The 24,669-nt window shown below is 38.9% G+C and overlaps 1 protein-coding gene across 2 annotated transcripts in view; it reads right to left on the bottom strand.

Annotated features, from left to right (window-relative positions):
- ZNF654 (zinc finger protein 654) overlaps positions 1-24,669 on the bottom strand; it is a 118,341-nt gene that overhangs the window by 77,615 nt on the left and 16,057 nt on the right. Inside the window, exon 1 of one of the 2 annotated variants that reach the window (XM_079766653.1) lies at positions 4,662-4,799. Coding sequence is in view for 1 of the 2 variants with exons in the window: in XM_079766652.1 (XP_079622778.1) it covers positions 4,662-4,807 (146 nt within the window). In the remaining variant the exon portion in view is untranslated. Of the gene's footprint in view, positions 1-4,661; positions 4,808-24,669 lie in introns of those variants that run through there. The other variant, XM_079766652.1, reaches the window with a different exon arrangement.

Below are 24,669 nucleotides of genomic sequence, written 5' to 3' on the forward strand. Positions count from 1 at the left end.
GCTTTCCCCTTTTCCTCCCTCTTCCTTCTAAGTTGTCTTCAGTCTTCACTCCTCCCTCCCTCAGCGTATGCAAATTAACCGACATCTTTGTTGGGTAATTTGCATACTCGCCCTGATTGGCTAGTGGGCGTGGCTTTGGCTGGTGGGCATAGCAGAGGTGCGGTCAATTTGCATATTACTATTTTATTAGATAGGATTATTATTTGACAAACCGATAGGATAATTTACTTTCTTTTGTCTAGCAGTGTCCATCTTAAATAAGATTTGCTTCTGCTTAATACATTATTCCTTTCATGATCAGTAGTAAAAAAGCTAGCAAGAAATGAAATAGAAGTCAACAAATAACTTAAAAATTTTTTAAAAAGTACTTTGATAAGCCTTAAAAGCATTTTCACAGTACAACACTAAAAAATTAACAAATATTATAAAGAAGAAAAGGGGGTGGAGGGAATTCCACATAGGCACTGAAACAAGAATAATACTTCTTGCTTACAAATAACATTTCTATTAATACTTACTTTATTTTCCTCAGAAATCAATAGATAATAACGGAAACTATTTTGGTAGCTTTCCAAAGAAACAGAAATATTCCTTAAAGTCTGCCTAGCTCTCTTTCACACTACCTCACTTCTTGAGAGAACTGCTTATCCCTCCCAACATTTCTGTGGTTCTGATGGGGCTGCTATTGTGGTATCCTCATTTCCCCTAGCCATGGGTGGGCTTGTCATCTGATAGACAAAAATTTTATCATATTCTCCTCAATACAGTGGGCACACATAATCTTAGCTGAGGATTAGAGGTGGCAAGAGGGGGTTTCTTCTCCCATCCTACCTAATAAAAAAGGTAATATGCAAATTGACTGCACCTACGCTACGCCCAAGCCACGCCCACCAGCCCAAGCCATGCCCACCAGCCAATCAGGGCGAGTATGCAAATAAACCCAAACAAGATGGCTACAGCCACAGAGAGCAAGGTTTCCCAGGCAACAGAGGAAGCCAAGCTTTCCGCATGCCCTTGCCAGGCCTAAGCCTCCACTCAAGCTATAAAGTTTCAATTATAGAAGGTAAACAAATTCAAACAGAATGGCGGCAGAACGGAGCTTGAGAGAGCAGGCCAGGGTTGCCCATGGCAACGGAGAAAGCAAAGCTTTCCACACACACTGGCTGGGCCCAGGCCTCTGCTTAAGGCTACAAAGTTTCAATTATAGAAGGTGAATTAACCCAAACAGAAATGGCTGCCGGCCGTGGAGCAAGCAGGAGGCTTGGCTCCGCTCCAGGCTACAAAGTTTCAATTGTAGAAGGTAAATAAATTCCAGATACCAGGGCCTCCGCTTTGGTCGCCAGGGGGCGTGGCCTGCCTGCAAAACACCACAGGCTCCTTGCTCAGGCCGCCCCACACCCCAAGGGAACCCCCACCCTGATCTGGGACACCCTTCAGGGCAAACCAGCTGGCCCCCACTCCTGCACCAGGCCTCTATCCTATCTAATAAAAGAGTAATATGCAGATTGACCATCACTCCAACACACAATATGGCTTCCCCCATGTGGTCAAAGATCCTGCCCCCATGTGGACACAAGATGGCCACCACAAGATGGCCAGCAGGGGAGGGCAGTTGGGAGGCACCCGGCCTGCAAGGGAGGGCAATTGGAGGCGATCAACCCTGCAGGGGAGGGCAGTTAGGGGTGACCGGGCCGGCAGAGGAGGGAAGTTGGGGGCAAACAGGCTGGCAGGGGAGCAATTAGGCATCAGACTGGCAGCAGAGTGGTTAGGGGGTGATCAGGCTGGCAGGCAGAAGCGGTTAGGGGCAATCAGGAAGGCAGGCTGGCGAGCAGTTGGGAGCCAGCAGTCCTGGATTGGAAAGGGTACAGGCTGGGCTGAGGGACACCCCCCCCTCCGTGCACGAATTTCATGCACCGGGCCTCTGGTCTATATATATAAAAGTATAAGCAACTGTTCGACCAGTAGCTATGACACACACTGACCACCAGGGAGCAGACTCTCAACGCACAGGCATGGACACATGGAACAGACTGATGAATCTCAGATGGAAGGGGGAGGAGGGAGGGCAGGATAAGATTAACCAAAGATCTTATATGCATACCAGAGGCCCAGTGCATGGATTCATGCACCGGTGGGGTCCGTTGGCGTGGCCTGCGCTCTCTTGCAATCCGGGACTCCTCACGGGATGTTGGACTGCCGGTTTCAGCCCAATCCCCACAGGCCAGGCCGAGGGACCCCACTGGTTCACGAATCTGTGCACGGGGCCTCTAGTGGTTAATAAACTAAGCTTGATCCCAGAATTGTCAACAAGCAAAAGAGAATGAAACCCAAAGGGAAAGATGGAATGAGAGAGAACAGTTCTAGATGATATTTTCTTCTCTAGATTCAGAAAAATCTAGAAACTAGTTCTAGTCCTTGCTTTATCATGGTTTAGTCATCTAATAAATCCCTCTCCACCACCCCTTTCTTTGCTTAAACTACCTTAAGATTTGTCAGTTACAGCCCAAAAGTCCCAATACATTTCCTATATTCATTTAGGCTTGATAAACGAAATATAAAAATTATATAGTTTTTTTAACTGCCTTGTTCTTACAAATCTAAGTAATGTTATATCCTAAATGCTCCTTCTCTCCTGCAATTATTTTTCAGTTTTATTGAGGTATAATTGACCAATAGAAACTGTATATATTTAAGGTGTACAACTTGATTTTTTATATACATAAGATGGTGAAAGATCACCACAATTAAGCTGGTTAACATATCCATCACCTCAGAGCTACCCCTCCTACAATTTTAAATATATACAAGTAAACCTATAAAGAAGCATAAAGTACATGTATTCTTTTAAGTTATTATATGTAAATAAAACAAAAATATATAGTTCATATATATGAAAATGACACATCTTTAAGATTTAAAAATGCTACATTATTGTAGATATAAACACTGTATACTTAGGATACTCTAAACTTACAAAAAAATGTTTTTCTTTCTAGTAATAATAAATTAACCTTAGTTTACTTTATTATTTTTACTTTACCATATAAACTTTTAAATTTTAACTTTTTAAATCTTGTAATAATCACTTACAACACAAACACATTGTGCAGTTATACAAAAATATTTTATATTCTTATTCTTGTTTTTCCATTTTTAATTTTTTTACTTTTAACATGTATACATTTTTTATTAAAACTTAAGACACAAGCATACACATTAGCCTAGGCCTAAACAGGGTCAGGATCATCAATATCACTGTCTTCTCCCTCCATTATCTTATCCCCCTGAAGTAACATGGATGGAATTGTATTCTGTGATAACAATTCCTTCTGGACTACTTCCTGAATGATCTGCCTGAGTCTCTTCTTGAGGTCTCACTCTTTTCAGAAATATGTCCACAGTGGTTTATTTGGTTTATTCCTTTTTTTTTTCTCATAGATTTGCTTGTAAGCAGATAATGTACAATGAAGATTCCTTTCTATTCATGAAAACCTTTTGGTGTTAGAGTTCAGATTTTCAAACTTTTTAAGAAGCTTGATGAGGTCTTCAAAAGCTTCTGCTAAATCCTGCACTGAGAATTTTCTTCTTGTTCTCCTGCAATTTCCTTTTCTCTTTCCTCTTCTTCATCTATACATTCCTGTTCTAGTTCTAACTATTTCTAATTAGTCAATTCTTCAGGAACCACCTCTAGGAGTTCCTCAATGTCATTCTCATCCACATCCTGGTTAAAGTTGTTTGCCATCTCAACCATAGCCTTGGAGATTTTTTCAACTTCTGCACTAAGATACTAGGCAACAGTAATTTTTTAGCTCTATTATAGTATTATGGGACCACCATCATACATGCGCTCTGTCACTGACCAAAAAATCATTATGTGGTGCATGACTGTACATAAAAATAAATATATAAAACAGTAAGAGTTTCACAAAATGGTACCTATTCTATGTGAAGTACTCATATTTTCTATTGTGTTTCATAATGTTGATAAATATTTCAAAACCCACCCTTGTGATGTAGTGCAATTTGAGGCACACAAAAAACAAATTAAGTTGTGACTTTTTCTGCCACGTTTCAATGACCACTCATCTTATCTGTTTTCTGCCCCTCAGACAATTGTTGAAATCTTTCACTCACTGATGACTCTCCTCTCTTTTCCTTTCACTATATTTCTCTCTTTGACTTCTTTACTATAATTTTAGTAGGATCTATAAGGGTAAAAACAATAAACACAAGGCCTCAGTCTGATCTTTAATTCAAAGCCCTCTACAAGTATTTTTAAAAACCATGAGTTTCCTAATCTCTTTCTGACTGATTTAAGGTCCCTCTGCTAATTATGATGGCCTTAATTGCTGTATTCTGGGAGTTACCATTACAGCTTCCCAAGGCAATCAAAGGAATTAAAAAGGAAAGGGGAAGAAAAAGAAAAGTGCTGATACCAATAGTGATGTAAGAATCTATTTAACAATTCCATTTAATTGTAAAACTAAATGTAAAATTGTGGTTAATTGTTCAAAATTAAACATTAATACTTAAATAAAGAAAAGGAAATTTCTTTTTGAGGGAAAACTTTAGGAAAGGTGCCTTCCACAAAGAAAATAATCAAAAACCAATTTTCAAATACATCATGATAAATATTTTTATAAGTAATAAAGAGTACTTACAAGGCAAGGCTACTCAAAACATATTGTACGTGCTCACATTCATCTGGGAATGATGCACTAGCTGATGTAAAACAGGAAAGTGCAGTCTGAAGAACTTGAAGTTGGGGCAAAGGGACTTGCCATCTTCCAGCATAATCTTCAACCACCTGATAGGGAAGCAATCCAAAAAGTATATTATTAAATAAAATGTCCAGTTTAAAAATTTGAATAAAACTAGTTATGGAAACACCATAACATTTTAAATTTGAATAAAATTAGTTATGCCTGAACACAAATGATGGGGGGGGGGGGGGAGTTTATTGTTTATTTTCATTGTGTACATCTAAAAATAAAATTAACTATTTTCTTTAAAAATTTGGAAAATAAATCTATATATATATATAAAAGCCTAAGAGACCATCGCAACTAAAACAACCGAACGGACGACCAAACAGGCTGCGTGGGGAGACCAGGCCGGCAAGGGGGTTAGTGAGGGCCAACCAAACGACTGAAAAGCGGGCTGCATGGGGCGACCAGGCTGGCAGGGGGCTTAGTGAGGGCCAACCAAACGACTGAGCAGCAGGCTGCGTGGGGCGACCAGGCCGGCAGGGGGCTTAGTGAGGGATGACCAAATGACTGAGCAGCAGGCTGCATGGGGCGACCAGGCCAGCAGGGGGGCAGTGAGGGGCAACCAAAGTACTGAACAGCAGGCTGCATGGGGCGACCAGGCCGGCAGGGGAGGCAGTTAGGAGTGACCAGACCGGCGGAGCGGGGGGCAGTAAGGGGCAACCAGGCCTGCAGAGGGGGCAGTGACGGGCGACCAGGCTGGCGGGAGGGGGGGCAGTTGGGGGCAAGCAGGCCGGCGGGGGGGGGGGGGGGCAGTGAGGGACGACCAAATGACCAAACAGCAGGCTGCATGGGGTGACCAGGCTGGCTGGGGGGGGGGGGGGCAGTTGGGCCCGACCAGGCCAGCAGGGTGGGGCAGTTGGGAGAGAACAGGTCGGCAGGGGGGGCAGTTGGGGGTGACCAGGCAATCGGGGGGGGGGGCAGTTATGGGTGATCAGGCAGGCAGGCAGGTGAGCAGTTAGGGAGCCATTGGTCCCAGATTGTGAGAGGGATGTCTGACTGCCGGATGTCCACAGGGATCGGGCCTAAACTGGAAGTCAGACAGGACATCCCTTGGGGTGTCCCGGATTGGAGAAGGTGCTGCTGGCTGAGGGGACCCCCCCATGCATGAATTTTGTGCACCGGGCCTCTAGTATATTATATGAATGACTGTACCGTTCAGCTGCCAAATATTCACCAAATTTTGTAGCACATACTCTTCACCGCCTATGTTTAGCTTTTGTCAAAATACCAATTAATATTAAAATAGCTATACAGCAGAATATAGTATTAAGAGTAAAGTAGCCCGAAGATGGCGGCTGGCAGGACGGAGTGGAGAGAGAGAAAGTGAGTGAGTGAGTGAGTGAGTGAGTGTATAAAAGGAGAGTGTGTGGTTGTGCGTGGGGTGTGTGAGAGTGAGTAAGTGAAAGTTAAATCTCGCAGGAGCAGCAGGGTCTGGCAGAAAGCCACTCCTTGACAAAGAGAGACTACCAATGCTGTGGGCACTCCCGGGAAGGCGGGACCCTAGCACAGAGGGAGCCCATGCCATCTTGAGCGGAGAACGGCCTTAGGTAGAAACTCATCAACACCACCAACAAGACAGGCCTTTGGAACTGCCCCGAGACCCAGCACCCACTCCAACCAATATCCTGCTACCCCAGCTGCAGACTCGCGGAACCTGGGACCTCCACCTCCAAAGACACAGCTTTCCGCAGCTGTGCAACAGAAAAAGCTGGGTCTGCTCACCCCACGACTACAGATCTCAGGGCACCACAGCAACGCCTTTCAAAGACCAGATCCCCTGAACCCCAACACCCCAACAGACGGTACCTGGGGGCCACTCTGAGTCCCTGCTGGGCATGTGTGATTACAATTAAGGGTGCAAGACAGCAAAAATTGAGACACTCCCACCCACAGCTGCTGACATCTAGACACCGCAGTTGTGCCTCTCAAGCTCGCAGGCCTACATCAAGAGAACCCAAATAGCTCGAGTAGGAGCTACACTAGATTAACAAACCCAGGAAAACTGAGATTAATCCAGTAGCACCATCCCCAAAAGAACCTGGGCAGCAAAGCAACTGGATCTACAATTAAAACATTACAGGAAAACATGGGGAGACAAAAAGGAAATCCCCAAAGGAAAGAAAAAGAAGAATCACCAGAGAGGGAGTTAAATGAACTTGAGGCTAGCAGCCTAACAGAGAAAGAATTCAGAGTATTCGTTATAAGATGTTTAAGCGGATGGATGACAAATACACACAACTCAATGAGAACTATAAGGAGCTGAATGGAAATGTCACAGACATAAAAAGAAACCAAGAGGAGATGAAGAATGACATAGCTGCAATAAAGAACACAATGGAAGGCCTAAAGAGTAGAGTAGAAGAGGCTGAGGACCGCATCAGCGAATTAGAAGACAAGGTAGGAAAAAACACACAAACACAGCAGCAATTGGAAAGAAGACTTAAAAAGCAAGAGGAGAGCCTAAGGGAGCTATATGACTACACAAAACAAAATAACATTCAAATAATAGGGATAAAAGAAGGAGAGGAAGAGAAGCAAGGAATAGAAAACCTGTTTGAAGAAATAATGACAGAAAACTTCCCTGATATTGGCAAGAAAAAAACTATCCAAGTCCAAGAAGTACACAGAGTCCCAAACAAATTTAACCCCAAAAGACCGACACCAAGACACATCATAATTAAATTGACGAACACCAACAACAAAGCAAGAATCTTAAAGGCTGCAAGAGAGAGACAGAAAGTAACATATAAGGGATCTCTAGAATATCAACTGATTTCTCAACAGAAACACACCAGGCCAGAAGGGAATGGAATGAAATATACAAAGTGATGCAAAACAAGGGACTGAATCCAAGAATACTATACCCAGCAAGGCTATCATTCAAAATTGAAGGTGGAATCAAAAGCTTCACAGATAAAAAAGGGCTAAGAGAGTTCATCACTACCAAGCCAGCAATGCAAGAAATGCTAAAGGGACTGCTGTAAAAAGAAGAAAGAGAAAGGCAAGAAGAAAAACAAACACTAAGAAAAAATATGACAACAAACAGGTACTTATCAATAATAACATTCAACGTAAATGGATTAAATGCACCAATCAAAAGACATAGGGTAGCTGAATGGATAAGAAAACATGACCCATATATTTGCTGTCTAAAAGAGACCCACCTTAGAGCAAAGGATTCACACAGACTGAGAGTGAAGGGATGGAAAAATATTTTTCAGGCAAATGGAAATGAGAAAAAAGCTGGGGTTGCGATACTTATATCAGATAAAATAGAACTCAAAGTAAAGGCCATAATAAGAGATAAGGAAGGCCACTACATAATACTAAAGGGAGCAATTCAACAAGAAGATATAACTCTGGTAAACGTTTATGCACCCAATGCAGGAGCGCCCAAATACATAAAAAAATCTCCTGGAAGATATCAAGGGAGAGATCAACATCAATACAATCATAGTATGGGACTTTAATACACCACTGACATCAATGGATAAATCCTCTGGACAAAAAATCAGCAAAGAAACAGCAATTCTAAATGACACACTAGATCAGATGGACCTAATTGACATCTTCATAGTATTTCACCCCAAAGCCATGGAATATACGTTCTTCTCAAGTGCACATGGGACATTCTCAAAAATAGACCACATATTGGGTAACAAGCAAAGTCTCCCCAAATTCAAAAAGATTGAAATCATATAAAGCATTTTCTCAGACCACAATGGCATAATATTAGAAATAAACTATAATAAAAACACTCCAAAAAATTCAAACACTTGGAAACTGAATAGCATGCTACTAAACAATGATTGGGTTATCAATGAGATCAAAGAAGAAATTAAAAACATCCTGGAGACTAATGACAATAAAACACAACATTGCAAATCCTATGGGACACAATGAAAGCAGTCCTGAGAGGGAAGTGTATAGCTCTACAGGCCTACCTCAAAAAACAAGAAAAAATGGTAATAGATCATCTAACTCAACAACTCAAAGAATTAGAAAGGGAGCAACAAGAAAAGCCCAGAGTGAGCAGAAGAAAGGAAATAATGAAGAGCAGAGCAGAAATGAATGACATAGAGACCCAAAAAACAATACACAAGATCAACAAAACCAAGAGCTGGTTCTTTGAAAGGATAAACAAGATTGATGAACCTCTAGCCAGGCTCACCAAGAAGCAAAGAGAGAGGACCCAAATAAACAAAATCAGAAATGAAAGAGGTGAAATAACAACAGACTCCACAGAAATACAAAGGATTGTCAAAAAATACTATGAACAACTCTATTCCAACAAACTAGACAACCTGGAGGAAATGGACACATTCCTAGAAAAACACAACCTTCCAAAACTTACTCGGGAAGAGACTAAAAATCTCAATCGGCTGATAACTATGGAAGAAATCAAAGCAGTCATCAAAAAGCTTCCAGCAAACAAAAGCCCGGGGCCAGATGGCTTCACAGGGGAGTCTTACAAAACATTCAAGGAAGAGCTAAAACCTATCCTCCTCAGACTATTCCCGAAAATTCAAGAAGAAGGAACACTTCCAAGCTCCTTCTATGAAGCCAGCATCACCCTAATACCAAAACCAGATAAAGATAATACAATGAAAGAGAATTACAGGCCAATATCCCTCATGAACATAGATGCCAAAATCCTCAACAAAATTCTAGCAAATCGAATCCAGCAGTACATCAGAAAGATCATACACCACGACCAAGTAGGATTTATCCCTGGGATGCAAGGATGGTACAATATTCGCAAATCAATAAACGTGATACATCACATAAACAAATTAAGAGATAAAAACCATATAGTCATATCAATTGATGCAGAAAAAGCATTTGACAAAATACAACACCCTTTCTTGATAAAAACTCTCAGCAAGCTGGGAACAGAAGGATCATACCTCAACATAATAAAAGCCATATATGACAAACCCACAGCCAACATCATACTCAATGGGCAAAAACTAAAACCATTTCCCCTAAGAACAGGAACAAGACAGGGATGCCCACTCTCACCACTCCTTTTCAACATAGTGTTGGAAATACTAGCCATTGCAATCAGACAAGAAGAAGAAATAAAAGGCATCCAAATTGGAAAAGAAGAAGTAAAACTGTCCTTATTTGCAGATGACATGATACTATACATAGAAAACCCTAAAGACTCCATCAAAAACTTATTAGACTTAATAAATGAATTCGGCAGAGTAGCAGGATACAAAATAAATGCTAAGAAATCTATGGCATTTCTATACACCAATAATGAACTTACAGAAAGAGAGACTAAAAAAGCAATCCCATTTACCATCACACCAAAAAAATTAAGATGCCTAGGAATAAACTTAACTAAAGAGGTGAAAGAACTATACGAGGAAAACTATACAACACTGAAAAAAAGAGATAGAGGAAGACATAAACAGATGGAAGAACATACCATGTTCATGAATCGGTAGAATCAACATCATCAAAATGTCCATACTACCCAAAACAATCTATAATTTCAATGCACTTCCCATTAAAATACCAATGGCATACTTCACAGACCTAGAACGAACTTTCCAAAAATTCATCTGGAATAAAAAAAGACCCCGAATAGCTACAGCAATCCTGAGAAAGAAGAACAAAGTAGGAGGGATCTCAATACCAGATTTCAAGCTATATTACAAAGCCACTGTTCTCAAAACTGCCTGGTATTGGCACAAGAACAGACATATAGATCAATGGAATAGAATAGAGAACCCAGAAATCGATCCAAATCACTATGCTCAATTAATATTTGACAAAGGAGGCATGAACATACAATGGAGTCAAGACAGTCTCTTCAATAAATGGTGTTGGGAAAATTGGACAGATACATGCAAAAAAATGAAACTAGACCACCAACTTACACCATACACAAAAATAAACTCAAAATGGATCAAGGACTTAAACATAAGACAGGAAACCATAAAAATACTGGAGGAATCTACAGGCAGAAAAATCTCTGACATATGCCAAAAGAACTTCTTCGCTAATACTGCTCCTAGGGCAATGGAAGCTAAAGAGAAAATAAACAAGTGGGACTACATCAAAATAAAAAGCTTTTGCACAGCAACGGAAACCATCAATAAAACAACAAGAAAGCCCACTGCATGGGAGAACATATTTGCCAATGATGTCAACGATAAGGGTTTAATCTCCAACATTTACAGGGAACTCATGCACCTTAACAAAAAGATAACCCAATCAAAAAATGGGCAACTGATCTAAATAGACACTTTTCGAAAGAAGACAGAAGGAAGGCCAAGAGACATATGAAAACCTGCTCTAAATCACTAATCATTAGAGAGATGCAAATCAAAACAACAATGTGGTACCAACTCACACCTGTCAGAATGGCCATTATCAACAAGTCAACAAATGACAAGTGCTGGCGAGGATGTGGAGAAAAAGGAACCCTCGTGCACTGCTGGTGGGAATGCAGACTGGTGCAGCCACTGTGGAGAACAGTATGGAGTTTCCTTAAAAAACTAAAAATAGAACTCCCATTTGACCCAGTGATCCCACTTCTAGAAATATATCCCAAGAAACTGGAAACATCAATCAGAAAGGATATATGCACCCGTATGTTCATAGCAGCACAATTTACCATAGCTAAGATTTGGAAACAGCCTAAGTGGATGAGTGGATTAAAAAACTGTGGTACATCTACACAATGGAATACTACGCTGCGGTAAAAAAGAAGGAGCTCTTACCATTTGCAACAATATGGATGGAGATGGAGAACATTATGCTTAGTGAAATAAGCCAGGCAGAGAAAGATAAATATCACATGATCTCACTCATTTGTGGAATATAATGAACAACATAAACTGATGCGGAAAAAATAGATCCAGAAACAGAGAAACATCAATCAGAACGTCAAAACTCAGGGAAGAAATTGTGAGGTAACCAGAAACCCAAGAATGCCTGAGAACGCCTTTCTAGCCACGCTAGCAATCATCAGATGTACAGTAATTTTACCTGGGACAAGAGGGTAAGTATTTTGGTCTTATGCTCCTGACCCTTCATGGGTAAGACCCCTTACGTGGGCTGATCCCCTGACTAATGTAGTTACCAATAATACCAAACACCTTGGTCATCCAGGAGGCCCATGGGGGGGCAATAAAGTATAAATACACAGGGGTCTCCACCCAGCTTTCCTTTTGTATGACACAAAATCAAAACAATGCCCCTTTGTGTGTACAATTAAAGAGAGGTTTCTGGCTTGTGTGGACATCAAAGAAAGGGTGTCACTACTATCACTACTTGCCCCCAGTAGAGGTGCAGAAAATGTAACTAAGACCTTGTCTATATAAAAAGAAATGAACAGCCAGTTTGAAAGGGAATTGCCATGGACTAGAACAAAGAATATCCTTATACATGATATTATTCTACACTGTCATTAAAATTTTTCCCAGATTTGGATCACCCTCAGTACTTATAATAGTTCCTCGCACCCTTGGGGGATAGCTTGTAGACAAACTTAACACATCTCTTGATACTTTAGAATTACAACAGCATAATATACAATTATCCCAAGCAAACTTACTAATTCTTTGAATGTCTGGCAGCAAGTTAAAAAGGACATGTAAGGATTTAATCCTTTTCATTGTGTAGAGGGCCTCCTGGGAAGGCACCTGAGCATTCTATATTGGTCCCTCTTACCCTTTAGGCCAAGAGAGACCCTCTTCTCACGATTCAATTGCCCACAGCTGTTGCATGAGCTCTCTGTTCATGTCGAGGTTAAAGTCTTGTGATGACCGGTGCCATGGATCTGTCTCTCACCAAGTGGGGCGAACTGAGCCCTCCCTGGAGAAGAAACCCGGGTTCCACAAGGTATGTGATCAGTGCTGGGGCCCCGCCAGCAGGCGAGGGGATCCCAAGGCAAGTGCTGGGCATGGAGGCCACGGGGGCATAGGCTACCAAGGAGACAAAACTGAACCTCACGTCACCCCTGCTTGGCCCCGGAGGATGGCTGGTTAGCCAGAGACGGGTAAGATTCCTCAAGGAAGGAACAATCTAAGACAGGCACAGTCGCAGAGGGGCCATCAGGATAGAATTTGGGGATCAACAGAGGTGGGGCACAGACCCTCAGCCCCCCAACATTGCAGGGGCCTGAACCCTAGCCCCTTCTGAGGGAGGTCTCCTGCCCCCATGGCTGCTTCGTGCTTCCCATGCCCAGCTCAGATCAGGACCCAGGTGACTAACAGAGACTTGGCCGACAGCAGCTGCCCTCTCACTCCAACAAGAATTGTTTGAGTTGTCTTGTACCCATGGTGTGGGGAAGTGGGTTTACGATATCTAAATCCAGCCTATCACCAGGAATGCTCAGGACCTACTCAAGAAGGCAAATATTCCCTTCCACCAATATTTACAGGGTAAAATAAGATTGTTGTTAGAGTAATAAATTTGACAGTAAAATAGTAGTCAAGTTTTCAGGCAAATTTAAATTGGCTATTTGAAACAAGCGAATATTCTAGAAAAATTAATTGTACTGGACAAAAAGGTGTTCCTAAAGTGTTAACTAAAATTTTTATTGGTACTTCATCTCATGATAAAATTGTGCACCATGTAATGAACCTAAAACAGTAATATTATAGTGCAAAAAATTAAAATTTAAAAGCCATCAAGACTACATTATAAAATTTTCAAAAGCCTCCTAACATTTAAATCAAAAAAGAAGGTGATAGTAGAGGAATATAATGTAGGGAAAAATATCCTGTAAGTAAATTACATCTAGAAAATTAATACTTTAGAAAATTAATTGTAAGGCTAAAAGCAAGACACCCATGAAAAACACACAAGGTGACAAAACAAGCCAGAGGAAAATCATTTGGGCAAAAAATGAAAAAGGATCCCCAGTCAAATTTATAGAAAATATTCTTTTATTAACTTTTGGTCGAGAATATGTTTGTATATTTTCAGAAAACAACTCTGAGACCATGTGGATTCCAGCAACAGAGAGGAATCGACAGGACTACTCCAGCCATGAAGACAGAAGAGAAGCAGTCCAGAGACGGAAGATGCTGATGTTGCCTTCCCAAACTAGCAGTTAGCAGCTGTGCATCACTGCAGGTTGCCCAGGACCAAACCAGAGAGAGTCGGACCTGCATTACCACCATTTCTCCACCATCCAGAACTGTAATGTCAGTGCTGACATGTGCACATAAGGAACTGTTGGACATTGTAATTGGGTCTCAAAAGTACTGTTGGCCCAGAAAGAAACTCACTACAGACTGATTCATTTCCTGTCACCATAACCATTATTGCTTGTCTCATTTTCGGTTCTTATAAGTGTATTTCTAATAGCACATGATCTCACTCATCTAGTGGAAATAATGAACAACAGACTGATGAACAAGAACAGACCCAGAAAGAAGGAGTCATGGATCAGACTGTCAGGCCTCAGAGGGAGGGTAGGGAAGGGTGGGGGTAAAGGGGAGAGATCAACCAAAGGACTTGTGTGCAAGCATATGCGCCTAACCAGCGGTTGGGGACAACAGGGGGGTGGGAGCATGTGTGGGGAGGGGTGTGGGATGGGAATGGGGGGATGAGGACAAATATGTGATACCTTAATCAATAAAGAAATTTTTTTTAAAAAATTAAAAATAAATAAATAAATAAATAAATAAAATGCTAAAAAAAAGAGTAAAGTAAAAGTAAGTATGTATTATCTTTATTTATAGGACTAAACTCTAAGCCTTCCGGCAATGAACAAGTATTAAAGACATAGTGGCATTGCCGAAACCGGTATGGCTCAGTGGATAGAGCGTCGGCCTGCAGACTGAAAGGTCCCGGGTTCGATTCCGGTCAAGGGCATGTACCTTGGTTGCGGGCACATCCCCAGTGGGGGGTGTGCAGGAGGCAGCTGATTAATGTTTCTCTCTCATCGATGTTTCTAACTCTCTATCCTTCTCCCTTCCTCTCTGTAAAAAATCAATAAAATATATTAAAAAAAGAATATTTGAAAAATAAAATAAAATAAAGACATAGTGGCATGATGCTCTAATTATGAAAGTTAAAACTGTACCATATTATGGAGAAAAGAGTGCAGAATATAATCAGGCTTGGCTGTCATTGGGTAGTTCATCTTCCTTCTCTATGCATTACTTTTCTCACCATAAAATGGAACTAATGCTTGTCTTGCATGTTTACTCTGAAGTTGAGATAATTTATGTAAAAACACTTTAGAATGATCAATCACTACAGTGATATATATATTATGTACTCCTATAAATCTATATACTAGTAAAATTATTCATATGCAAGACTGCTGCTGTATTAAAATACTGTATTTTTTTTTTAATTGATCATATAAAATGGATTGACCAACAGGGCCTGCAAACCAAATTTGTCATGCAACCTGCTTTTTGTATAACCCACAAACTAAGAATGGATGTTATGTTTTTAAATGATAAAAAAATATTTTGTGATGTATGAAAATCATATGAAATTCAAATTTCAATGTCCATAAAGTTTTATTGAAACATATCCAGACTCATTCATTTATGTATTACCTATGGCTATTTTCCTGACACAAGAACCAAGTTGAATAGTTGTGACAGAACTGCCTTACAAAGCCTACAATATTTATTACATGCCCCTTTACAGAAAGTTTCCCAACTCTAATTTAACAGCGGGGAAAACTAGTGCAGGGCATAAACGCCAAGAACACTCACAGCTCAAGGACTGTTCATACTAATCACTTCCTTTTGGGAGACAATTTTCCACTAGTATCTTGTATTTCTATAGTTTTTCACAAAGAGGTTCTGATAGCCTTTATCTTCTAAATATATTTATCAGAAATGACCTTTAAAAATAGATGATCAACCAAAGGACTTGTATGCATGCATATAAGCCTAACCAGTGGTCACGGACAACAGGGGGTTGGGGGCATACGTGGGGAGGGGTTTGGGATGGGAATGGGGGGATGAGGAGAAATATGTGATACCTTAATCAATAAAGAAATTTAAAAAAAAATAGATGTCTCCCTGCAGACCAGTGAGCCTGTTTACTGTCCATATAATCATGATGTCATCTCCCTCTAGAGCAAAGGTCAGACAGTTATGCTTCAAACCACTATAAAAGAGAAGGGTTCTCTAAACTTGGGGTCCTCAGCTGTGATGAAAACCTACTTTGAGTGCAGGATCCACCTGAGTCACTCAAACCACCTTTGTGAGACTAAGGGGCAAGGAGAACCAACATAAACATGAAGCTCACGCTGCTTGCTGTGCAATGAGTAATAAAGTCCTTTATCTCTTATCCAGGAGTTTGTCTTCTGCCAACATCCATGAAAAAGTGGCAGGCTTAGATAAACTCTCAGACCCTTTATGGTTCTTTGACAATTCCAAATTGCAATACCAGGTAGCTAGCACAGGTCTCCAGTGTTTATAGGTCCATGTTTGGGTAAAAAAAGAAAGCTCAAGGGTATTATCTCTGTGAACTAGTATCCCTTCCAAATCTTATATTTCTTACTATCTGGAAACAAAAACTACTACTAACTATGATGACCCCAAGTTGGGTAGACTTCTCTAAACCACTTTAGGGCAAAAAAGAATGTTAGATAAACAGTGGTTCCCTGGTTTTATATTTTCTCTTTACTAGAGGGTTTGATCAGCTTTATTGTCTCTTTTCTGCCACCACAACACCATTTTTGTATGACATAAAAAATATGCAACTGATAGTCTCAGTTTTCCTGTTCTCAGTCCCAAATAGTTCATCCTAATCCTAATAGTATCTACTTACAACCTTATTCATTTTCCATTTATGGGCTGGGTTTATCTCCTTAGAAGAGAAGCTTTCTACTTTTTCAACTTCTATTCTCATTATAACTTCCCTCATTCACCAATATTCGGCTACTAATACCCTGCCTGATCTAGCTGAGCCCAAATCTAATCAATAAAAGTCCTTGGGGCAACACCTCCAATATGTTTGCCACAATACCCTTGAAGAGACATAAACAAAACTGGCTAAATTCACATATCTTTTTACTCTGTTTAATGTCATGCCAGATGCTGCTATTAACATAATACTGTAACACCATTTTTCTTGTATATATTTTCCTTAAATATGTAATACTGTATACATTGCATTGCCCTTTTACTTTGAATATTTTCTTCTTTGCTATATGTGCTATTATAAGCACTCAGCTATAGACACAGACAGTAGTGTGGTGAAGGCCTGGGATAGGGCAGGAACACTAGTGGAGGGTGGTAATGGGGGTAAAAGGGGGACATCTGTAATACTCTCAACAATAAAGATTTTTTAAAAACTACAACGAAGAGAAAGTAGCTTTAAAAGTAGAGAAAACCAAACTTAACCAACCATCAAGGTAAATATGGCCAGCAAGTAATAAAACATACTATCATAATTCTCTTGATAGGATACACCAAGAAAGAAACAATAGCATTTTTGTGGTACTTTTGCCAAAGATGCATAAACTCATTCCAATCATGAGAAATCATAACACAAACTCAAATTGAATGATATTCTATAAAAAAAAATTGATCAGTACTCTTCAAACATGTCAAAATCATGAACAACAAGGAAAAACTGAAGAACTATTACAGACTAGAAGAGACTAAGGAGGAATAACAGCTAAATATAATGTCAGATCAAAAATAACTTGGAACAGAAAAAGCATTAGTGAAAAAAACTAGTAAATTTCTAATAGGGTCTATAATTTAGTGAATATTACACCAATGTTATTTTCCTGTTCTGATAACTGTACTATTTTCTATTAAATATAAAGTTAGCTCAATTTATAAACGTTATTTAAAAACAAACTACTTTGTTCCAACCCTTTACCTCAAATTCCAATGATCTCATTTATTTTCTGGAGGCTTTCTTATAATATAAGCACAATTCTTCACATATTTTCCCTACTTTGTTTCCTGACTACATATCAAGATTTACCCTTGCCTATGGGTATTTTTTAAAAGTCAGATAGAAAAATAAAGCAGGTAGGTTGGCAGCACTGTGGAAAGAGTATAGGTTTTGAAATCAAACAGCCCTGACTTTTGTCACTTAACAGTTGTGTAATATTAGCAGAATTATTCTTCTCAGTCTAAGTTTCCTATAAATAAATTTAACAGCACTTTAATCACAGAGCTACTGAAGAACTAAATAAGATATGTATTAAATCTAGGGTAATTCCTGGCACATAAGAAACAAGAGCTATTATTACCAGTATACCTTGTTTTAAGAAAATGGCAAGACTAAGCTTACTTTGGTGACTCTTTCATCACATCAGTCTGAACTGTTTAATTATTTGTCTTCAAGGATGAGTAATTACAAAAATTTTACTTACTTTTGGCAAGCAAACTGGCCACACCCAAACAATCTATTCAAAAGGTATTGCTGCGTTTCAACTGTTAGTTCAATATTCATTAAAAATGAAGCATATCCTAGATACAGCAATACAAACAAAATGCTTCATGCCTGAACAGATAACTGAGGATTCTTTCCCTGCCTCCCCCCAATCCCCCCTCACCCAGTTTTCCATTGAGAATCAAGATGACAAAGAAAAGCTCTATTCAAAAAAAGAAGAGTCACTTGTCATTTGACTTTTTCTATCAGGATAATCATGTAAAGAAAGTCTAAAATTAAAGTCTTATTTTAAAACCCCAGCAAAATGATTTGGAAGTAGATTCTAGTAAGTTAAAGTTGTTTGAAATTTGCAAGGGGCTAATCTTTGGTAGCAAGCAATAATGTGTGAACTAGAGTGAGCCAAGCAGAACTCTGCCTCTGACTTCAATTTAGGACACCCTGGCCATAGATGCTATTGCAGGTATGGCTAAGGCATTGATTATATTATTGATTTTTTAAAAGTCTTTTTGTCATACAGATTTTTTAAGACATTGGTAGGTGGGAATTTTTTTTTTGTTTCTTCTGTCTGGTTTTTCAACAATGACTGTAAGCCAGAGGATTAAACTGGAAAGTCCATTAAGTTCCATATGGTTCTTTATAACACCAGTGTGTGAATGTCTAGCCTTTGAATCAGTGGTTCTCAACCTTTCTAATGCCTCGACCCTTTAATACAGTTCCTCATGTTGTGGTGACCCCCAACCATAAAATTATTTTCATTGCTACTTCATAACTGTAATTTTGCTACTGTTATGAATCGTAATGTAAGTATCTGTGTTTTCCCATGGTCTTAGGTGACACTGCTAGCGGTTCTCAACCTGTGGGTCGCGACCCACAGGTTGAGAACCGCTGCTGTAGAGCCTAAGACCATCAGAAAACACAGATATTTACATTAATATTCATAACAGTAGCAAAATTACAGTTATGAAGTAGCAACGAAAATAATTTTATGGTTGGGGGTCACCACAACATGAGGAACTGTATTAAAGGGTCGCAGCATTAGAAAGGTTGAGAACCACTGCTTTAAATCGTTAGTATTAGTCCTAGATTAGCTGGCCTAATTCTGTCCCCTTCTCTCTTAATTTTGTTTTCAAAGAGCAGCTCTTAGATTCATGTGACTTGTCCAAAGGCTTCTATAGTCACTTTCATAGTATGATCTCAAGTAGTTTCTGAGATTTGGACATAAATCTAATCAAAACTGCAGATATCAAGATTTTATCTGAATTCAACAAAGATGGCCAGTGGATTTTATCAAGTAAACAGATAATGAAGGGCATATTATTATATAGGTCATAAATCAGTTTTTTATGCAAAAGGAAAACTCAATGAAATTATTACAAATCCAAAGACCAAAAAGGAACTTTAAAAGGCCTATGCTTTAAACACTAACTTTAGGTATCAGGTTTGCTCAGCCTTAAGAACTAAGCTTGTTTTTAAAAGATGATCACTTATAATTAAAATGACAGTGGGAGAGTTTTTAAAAAATAAGGTTATATTGATTAATATAGAAGAAAAGGACTTCCTTACAAATAAATTCACTCTAAGAACCTAGACTAGACAGATTTGAAAAAGAAATATATATACCAGAACTATGAATTCTTGAAGATGAAATAGGGAGAGGGAAGGAGTGTTTTAGTTGTTACTCATTAGGAAGGAAGGGTGACTGGTTCCAAAGCTACCTAACAGAGGTAGGATGGAAATCTGTGAACCAGAATGGAAATCCAACTACGGCAAGATGCTCTTTTAAAGAAATAGAAAATCTATAATAAAAGCAAGTGAAAAACCACACCTTGAAAACTGAGACTGCTATATAAGGTAACATAAAGTCTGTACAGATTTGAATAATAAATATAAGCTGGAAGATTACCTTCAAATACCTGAAGCATTTCAGGTGAATTTCAAATTACTACAGATGTTCTTTAACTTTCAACAGTTATATCCAGTTAAATCCATTGTTAAGTTGAAAATACTGTAAGTAAAAAATGCATTTAATACACCTAACCTACCAAACTTCATAGCTTAGCCTAGCCTACCTTAAATAACATTTACATTAGCCTACAGCTGGGCAAAATCATCTATCACAATGCCTATTTTATAATAGAGTATCTTACCACATATTACTAGCCCAGGAAAAGATCAAAATTCAAAACTCGAAATACAGTTTCTACTGAATGCTTATTGCTCTTGCGCTATCGTAAAGTTAAAAAATTACAAGTGAAACTATTGTAAGTCAGGGACTGTCTATGGTTATTATAGAGGCAATGTATAGTACAGCAAGGTATCACAAAGCAAAGTGCCCCAGGAACTCAAAGTTAGGCCTCTGGGTGTGAATAAGGAAATGCCACACTGAAGAAAAATAAAATAAGTCAATCCTAAGGTTTGATGTTGAGCTGGTAAGATTTTCTTTAGTCAGGGAAATGAGAGTAGGCAAAATCTGTTTGCTAATGAATGCTTTTTGATGAACTCAGAATTCCCTGACTTTCATCTCTGACATTATGGGAGATCTTATAAGAGATAATTGAAGAATATTAAAACCTGGGCCCAAAAGGTAAGAGAAAGGAAAAGAAAGACCGGAGAGGCCAACTTAAGAATAGGCCAAAATGTAAACAAAAACAAAAATCAGTTATGTTTATCTGAAATGGTATATCCTATTGTTACTGAAAGAAATGTGACAAAAATAAATATTTACACTGCCAAAGAAGTAGAACAAATTATGCAAGGCCTAAAACAGTTAAAAGCAGAATTAAAAAAAAAAGAAAAAGTTGAGAGCTAATGGCAGAAAAGATATTGTCTTCAGTGGGCTCCTATGAGAGCAGTCATCAGAAATATTAAAAGCAGCTTTTTTTTCCATGTACACCTGCTTATGATTATCCGAATTATACAAATATGGGGCACAACAGGAGTGCTTTTTATTATTTTAGCTCAATGGGCCTAAAAATTTCACGGGAGTGGCAACAGCCAAGGTGGTAAGGACTAAAAAGTTTGGGGTGGGGGGTAGAAGGGGATCAGAGAAATCCAGAGACAAGGGCAAAACACTGACTGACACTGTGGAGACTGTGTTTTGAACTTTATACACTAGAAGTGATACACTCTGAGCAAGAGGCAGTTTTAGAAGATGGGACACTAAAAGGAATCCACACTTATTACAGCACAGGAGTACCAAGAAAACAAAGAAGAAATGGACATTAAAACCTTTTAACATTAAGGACATCTAAAGGAGGAAACATGAAGGAAGGCCTGGTGCCTGAGGCTGCCAGCCATGGAAACTTGTACACTTTCAAGACAGAAATTCAGATACAACTTTCAAGAAAGTAGATATGTTTGGGTGAAGTGCTCCCACCCACAAAAAATATGGTAAACATACAGTGGCACAATTTACACTTGATGCATTTTCACAGTAAAACTTTAGTACAAGTTACAGTCTTTGGCAGTTGGCACAACTGACAGGCACCCTAGTGAAGTTGAAACCAAAATTGACTTGGTACCATTTTCTGTGCATCCATCTTCCCTCTGATATCACTAAATCCTACTGGCAATAGTAATGTGAGTTAACTGTATTATGTACTAAGTTCAAGGAATTACTAGTGTTTCTAAATTTAATGGGTACTAGGCTGGATAGAGTAATAAATGTTTATCCTACTGACCTTCCTGATTCTTAAAAAAGTAAGCTACAAAAGAGATTGGGGGTCAAATAATTATTCTTTAGAGGTACAAAAAAAACAAAAAAAAAAACAAACCATTCACAATCAGAGGAAAACAACCCAAGCTACAGCTCCTGGAAAACCCCCAACTCTAACCATAGAGGCATATGAGAAACCCACTGGCTTTGATTTAGCAATACTCTAGAAAGGGAGGAATTTGGGAACTTAACCTTTTTGGATTCTAGATTTTAATTTCTCTTTATTAGCTTGATCAAATGGCAGACAATTCCTTTAATCAAATTAGATAGACTATTACTTTTATTGATACTTGGTCCCCTCCCCCAAATTAAAACCTGAAAGGATATTTTTAAAAATATATTTTTATTGACTTCAGAGAGGAAGGGAGAGAGAGAGGAAGAGATAGAAACATCAATGATGAGAGTCATTGATTGGCTGCCTCCTCCACGCCCCACACTGGGGATCAAGCCTGTGTGTGCCCTGACTGGAATCCAACCATGACCTCTGATTCATAGGTTGACACTCAACCACTGAGTTCAAGGAAATTCAGCAGGGCTGAAAGGACATTTTAAACTTAAAAAACTATCATAGGACCCAGCCGGTTTGGCTCAGTGGATAGAGCGTCAGCCCACAAACTGAAGGCTCCCAGGTTTGATTCCGGTCAAGGGGATGTACCTCAGTTGCTGGGGCTCAATTGCAGCCCTGTTTGGAGCATGTGGGGGAGGCAAGCAATTGATGTGTCTATCTCATATCGATGTTTCTCTCAATCCTGATTCTCCCTCTTCCTTTCACTCTCTTTAAAAATCAATGGAAAAATATCCTCAGATGAAGGTTAACCAAAACAAAAAAACTATCATAGGTAAATTAACTCTCAAACACAGAAGAAGCATCTATTAAAAAGCCTTATGCTCTAAGTACTGAAGTATTTCTAAAAAAAGGAAAAATATTTTGAATTCGATATTTCGATAAGCTTTATAATTGGTTACGTGAAAATGCATTGTTATTAAATGGGGATGAGCATCCTAAATATTAATAAAAATGCTCATTGTGGCTAATGATTAGCAATTTCTATTCTTTTTTTTTTTTTAGAATGCATTAATTCTTCAAATCTAATACGGTAGTCAAAACTTCACTGTTCATTTAGATGCCTTAACTGTCCCCTTGTACCATTTACTGTTAATATTATCACCATATTACCAGACATTTACAGTATAAACCCAATGCAATTTCATAAAATTATTTGTACCTTGTTTCCACATTCAACCAGATGCTAATTACTTCATTTCCATATTTCTTGAAACTATTCTATCTCCATTTCCATTGCCACTACCCAGCCAGGCCCTCAATTGCTCATTTTCTGAAATACTCCAATCATTTCCTTTTTTTGTCTCGGTTTTCATTCTTTATTTCCTTTACTCTGTCTTAAAGCTTTTTTTTACGATTACAGTAATGATGTCACTGTTTTGCCCTTTAACCTACAGATCTTCTTACAAAATTCAAACTCCTAAGCCAAGATCTGGATGGAGCAGTCCATTTTTTAAATATTAATGTCCACAAATACTTTTCTGAATACATGTTCTAGTTCAGTGGTTCTCTACCTTCATAATGCATCAGAATCATCTGGAAAGCTTATGAAAAACACAGATTACTGAACCCTAAGTGTCAGATTCTGCAGATCTGGGGTATCTGGGGTGGGGCCAATAAGTTCCATTGCTAATGGTGTTTAGGTGATGCTCCAGCTGGTCAGAGGAATCACACTTTTAAGAATCACAACTCTAGGTAATTAACTACTCCCATTCATAAATATACCATGCCATTTACCTTTTCACAAATTATCTGCTCAAATTTATGTCCTCCTACTCTCACCTCTTTCTTTTTCATGCCTACATTTTAATACTAACAATTCTTTAAGACTCAGTTCAAATGTTATCTCATCCACTAAAACTTTCCCAAATTATCTCTATTAGAAGTAATGTAGTCTCTCCAAGTGAACTTTCAGAGGACTTAATATACATTGTTTTAGTGGCACTAATTGCCGTTTCTTTGTTTTAAGGTTTATTTATATTTACTCATTCATTTATTCAAACCTATGGAGTGCTCACTATGTACACATACCTTGACATTTTCAATTTGAAGAAAAATAGGTACAGATATATATTAGATGGAGTACAATTAGGAAAACAATACAACTCAAGATAAGGGGGAAAGAGAATGCTAGAGGTGGGATGCTACTTTATCTATAGTGTTCAGAGGTCTCCATCTCTCTTATCTCTCTTATAAAAGGATACTTGAACAGGGTAGTGAAAACCATACAGATATCCAAATGAAAAGTGTTTCTGGCGGACAAACAAAAGCCAAATGCAAAGGTCAAGAGGCAGGAGCATACTCATTCAAGTTGAAGGAGAGGGAAAAATGCTACTGTAACTGAAAGTAAGTAAGTACTGGAGGCAAAGAGTAATAGGAGACAAGTCAAAGAGCTAGACAGGAACTGGATCAAAAAGTCCTGCAGTCCATTTTAAGGATTTGAGCTTTGAATTGAAGATAGAAAAGCACAAAAGGTTTAGAAGAGATTTCACTCACGTCTTTTAATGGATCACTTTGGTTGTGTGGAGAATAAACTGAGAAAACCTGGAAGCAGGGAGATAAAACAATCCAGGGTAAAGATGACTGTGGTTTGGATCAAGGTCATAACAGTAAATGCAGTAATCAGATATGCCTTTTTTCCCTAACTAGACGATTCAACTCCTTGAGGGCAGGGATTGTTACCTATTCCATCTAAATCCCCCGTAATCATTAGGACAAATTTTTTTCACATAGTACACAACCAAATTTTTCTTTTGGGAGTACCTTAA

The sequence above is a fragment of the Cnephaeus nilssonii genome (assembly GCF_951640355.1).
Source record: "Cnephaeus nilssonii genome assembly, chromosome: 3".
Lineage (NCBI taxonomy): Eukaryota > Metazoa > Chordata > Mammalia > Chiroptera > Vespertilionidae > Cnephaeus > Cnephaeus nilssonii.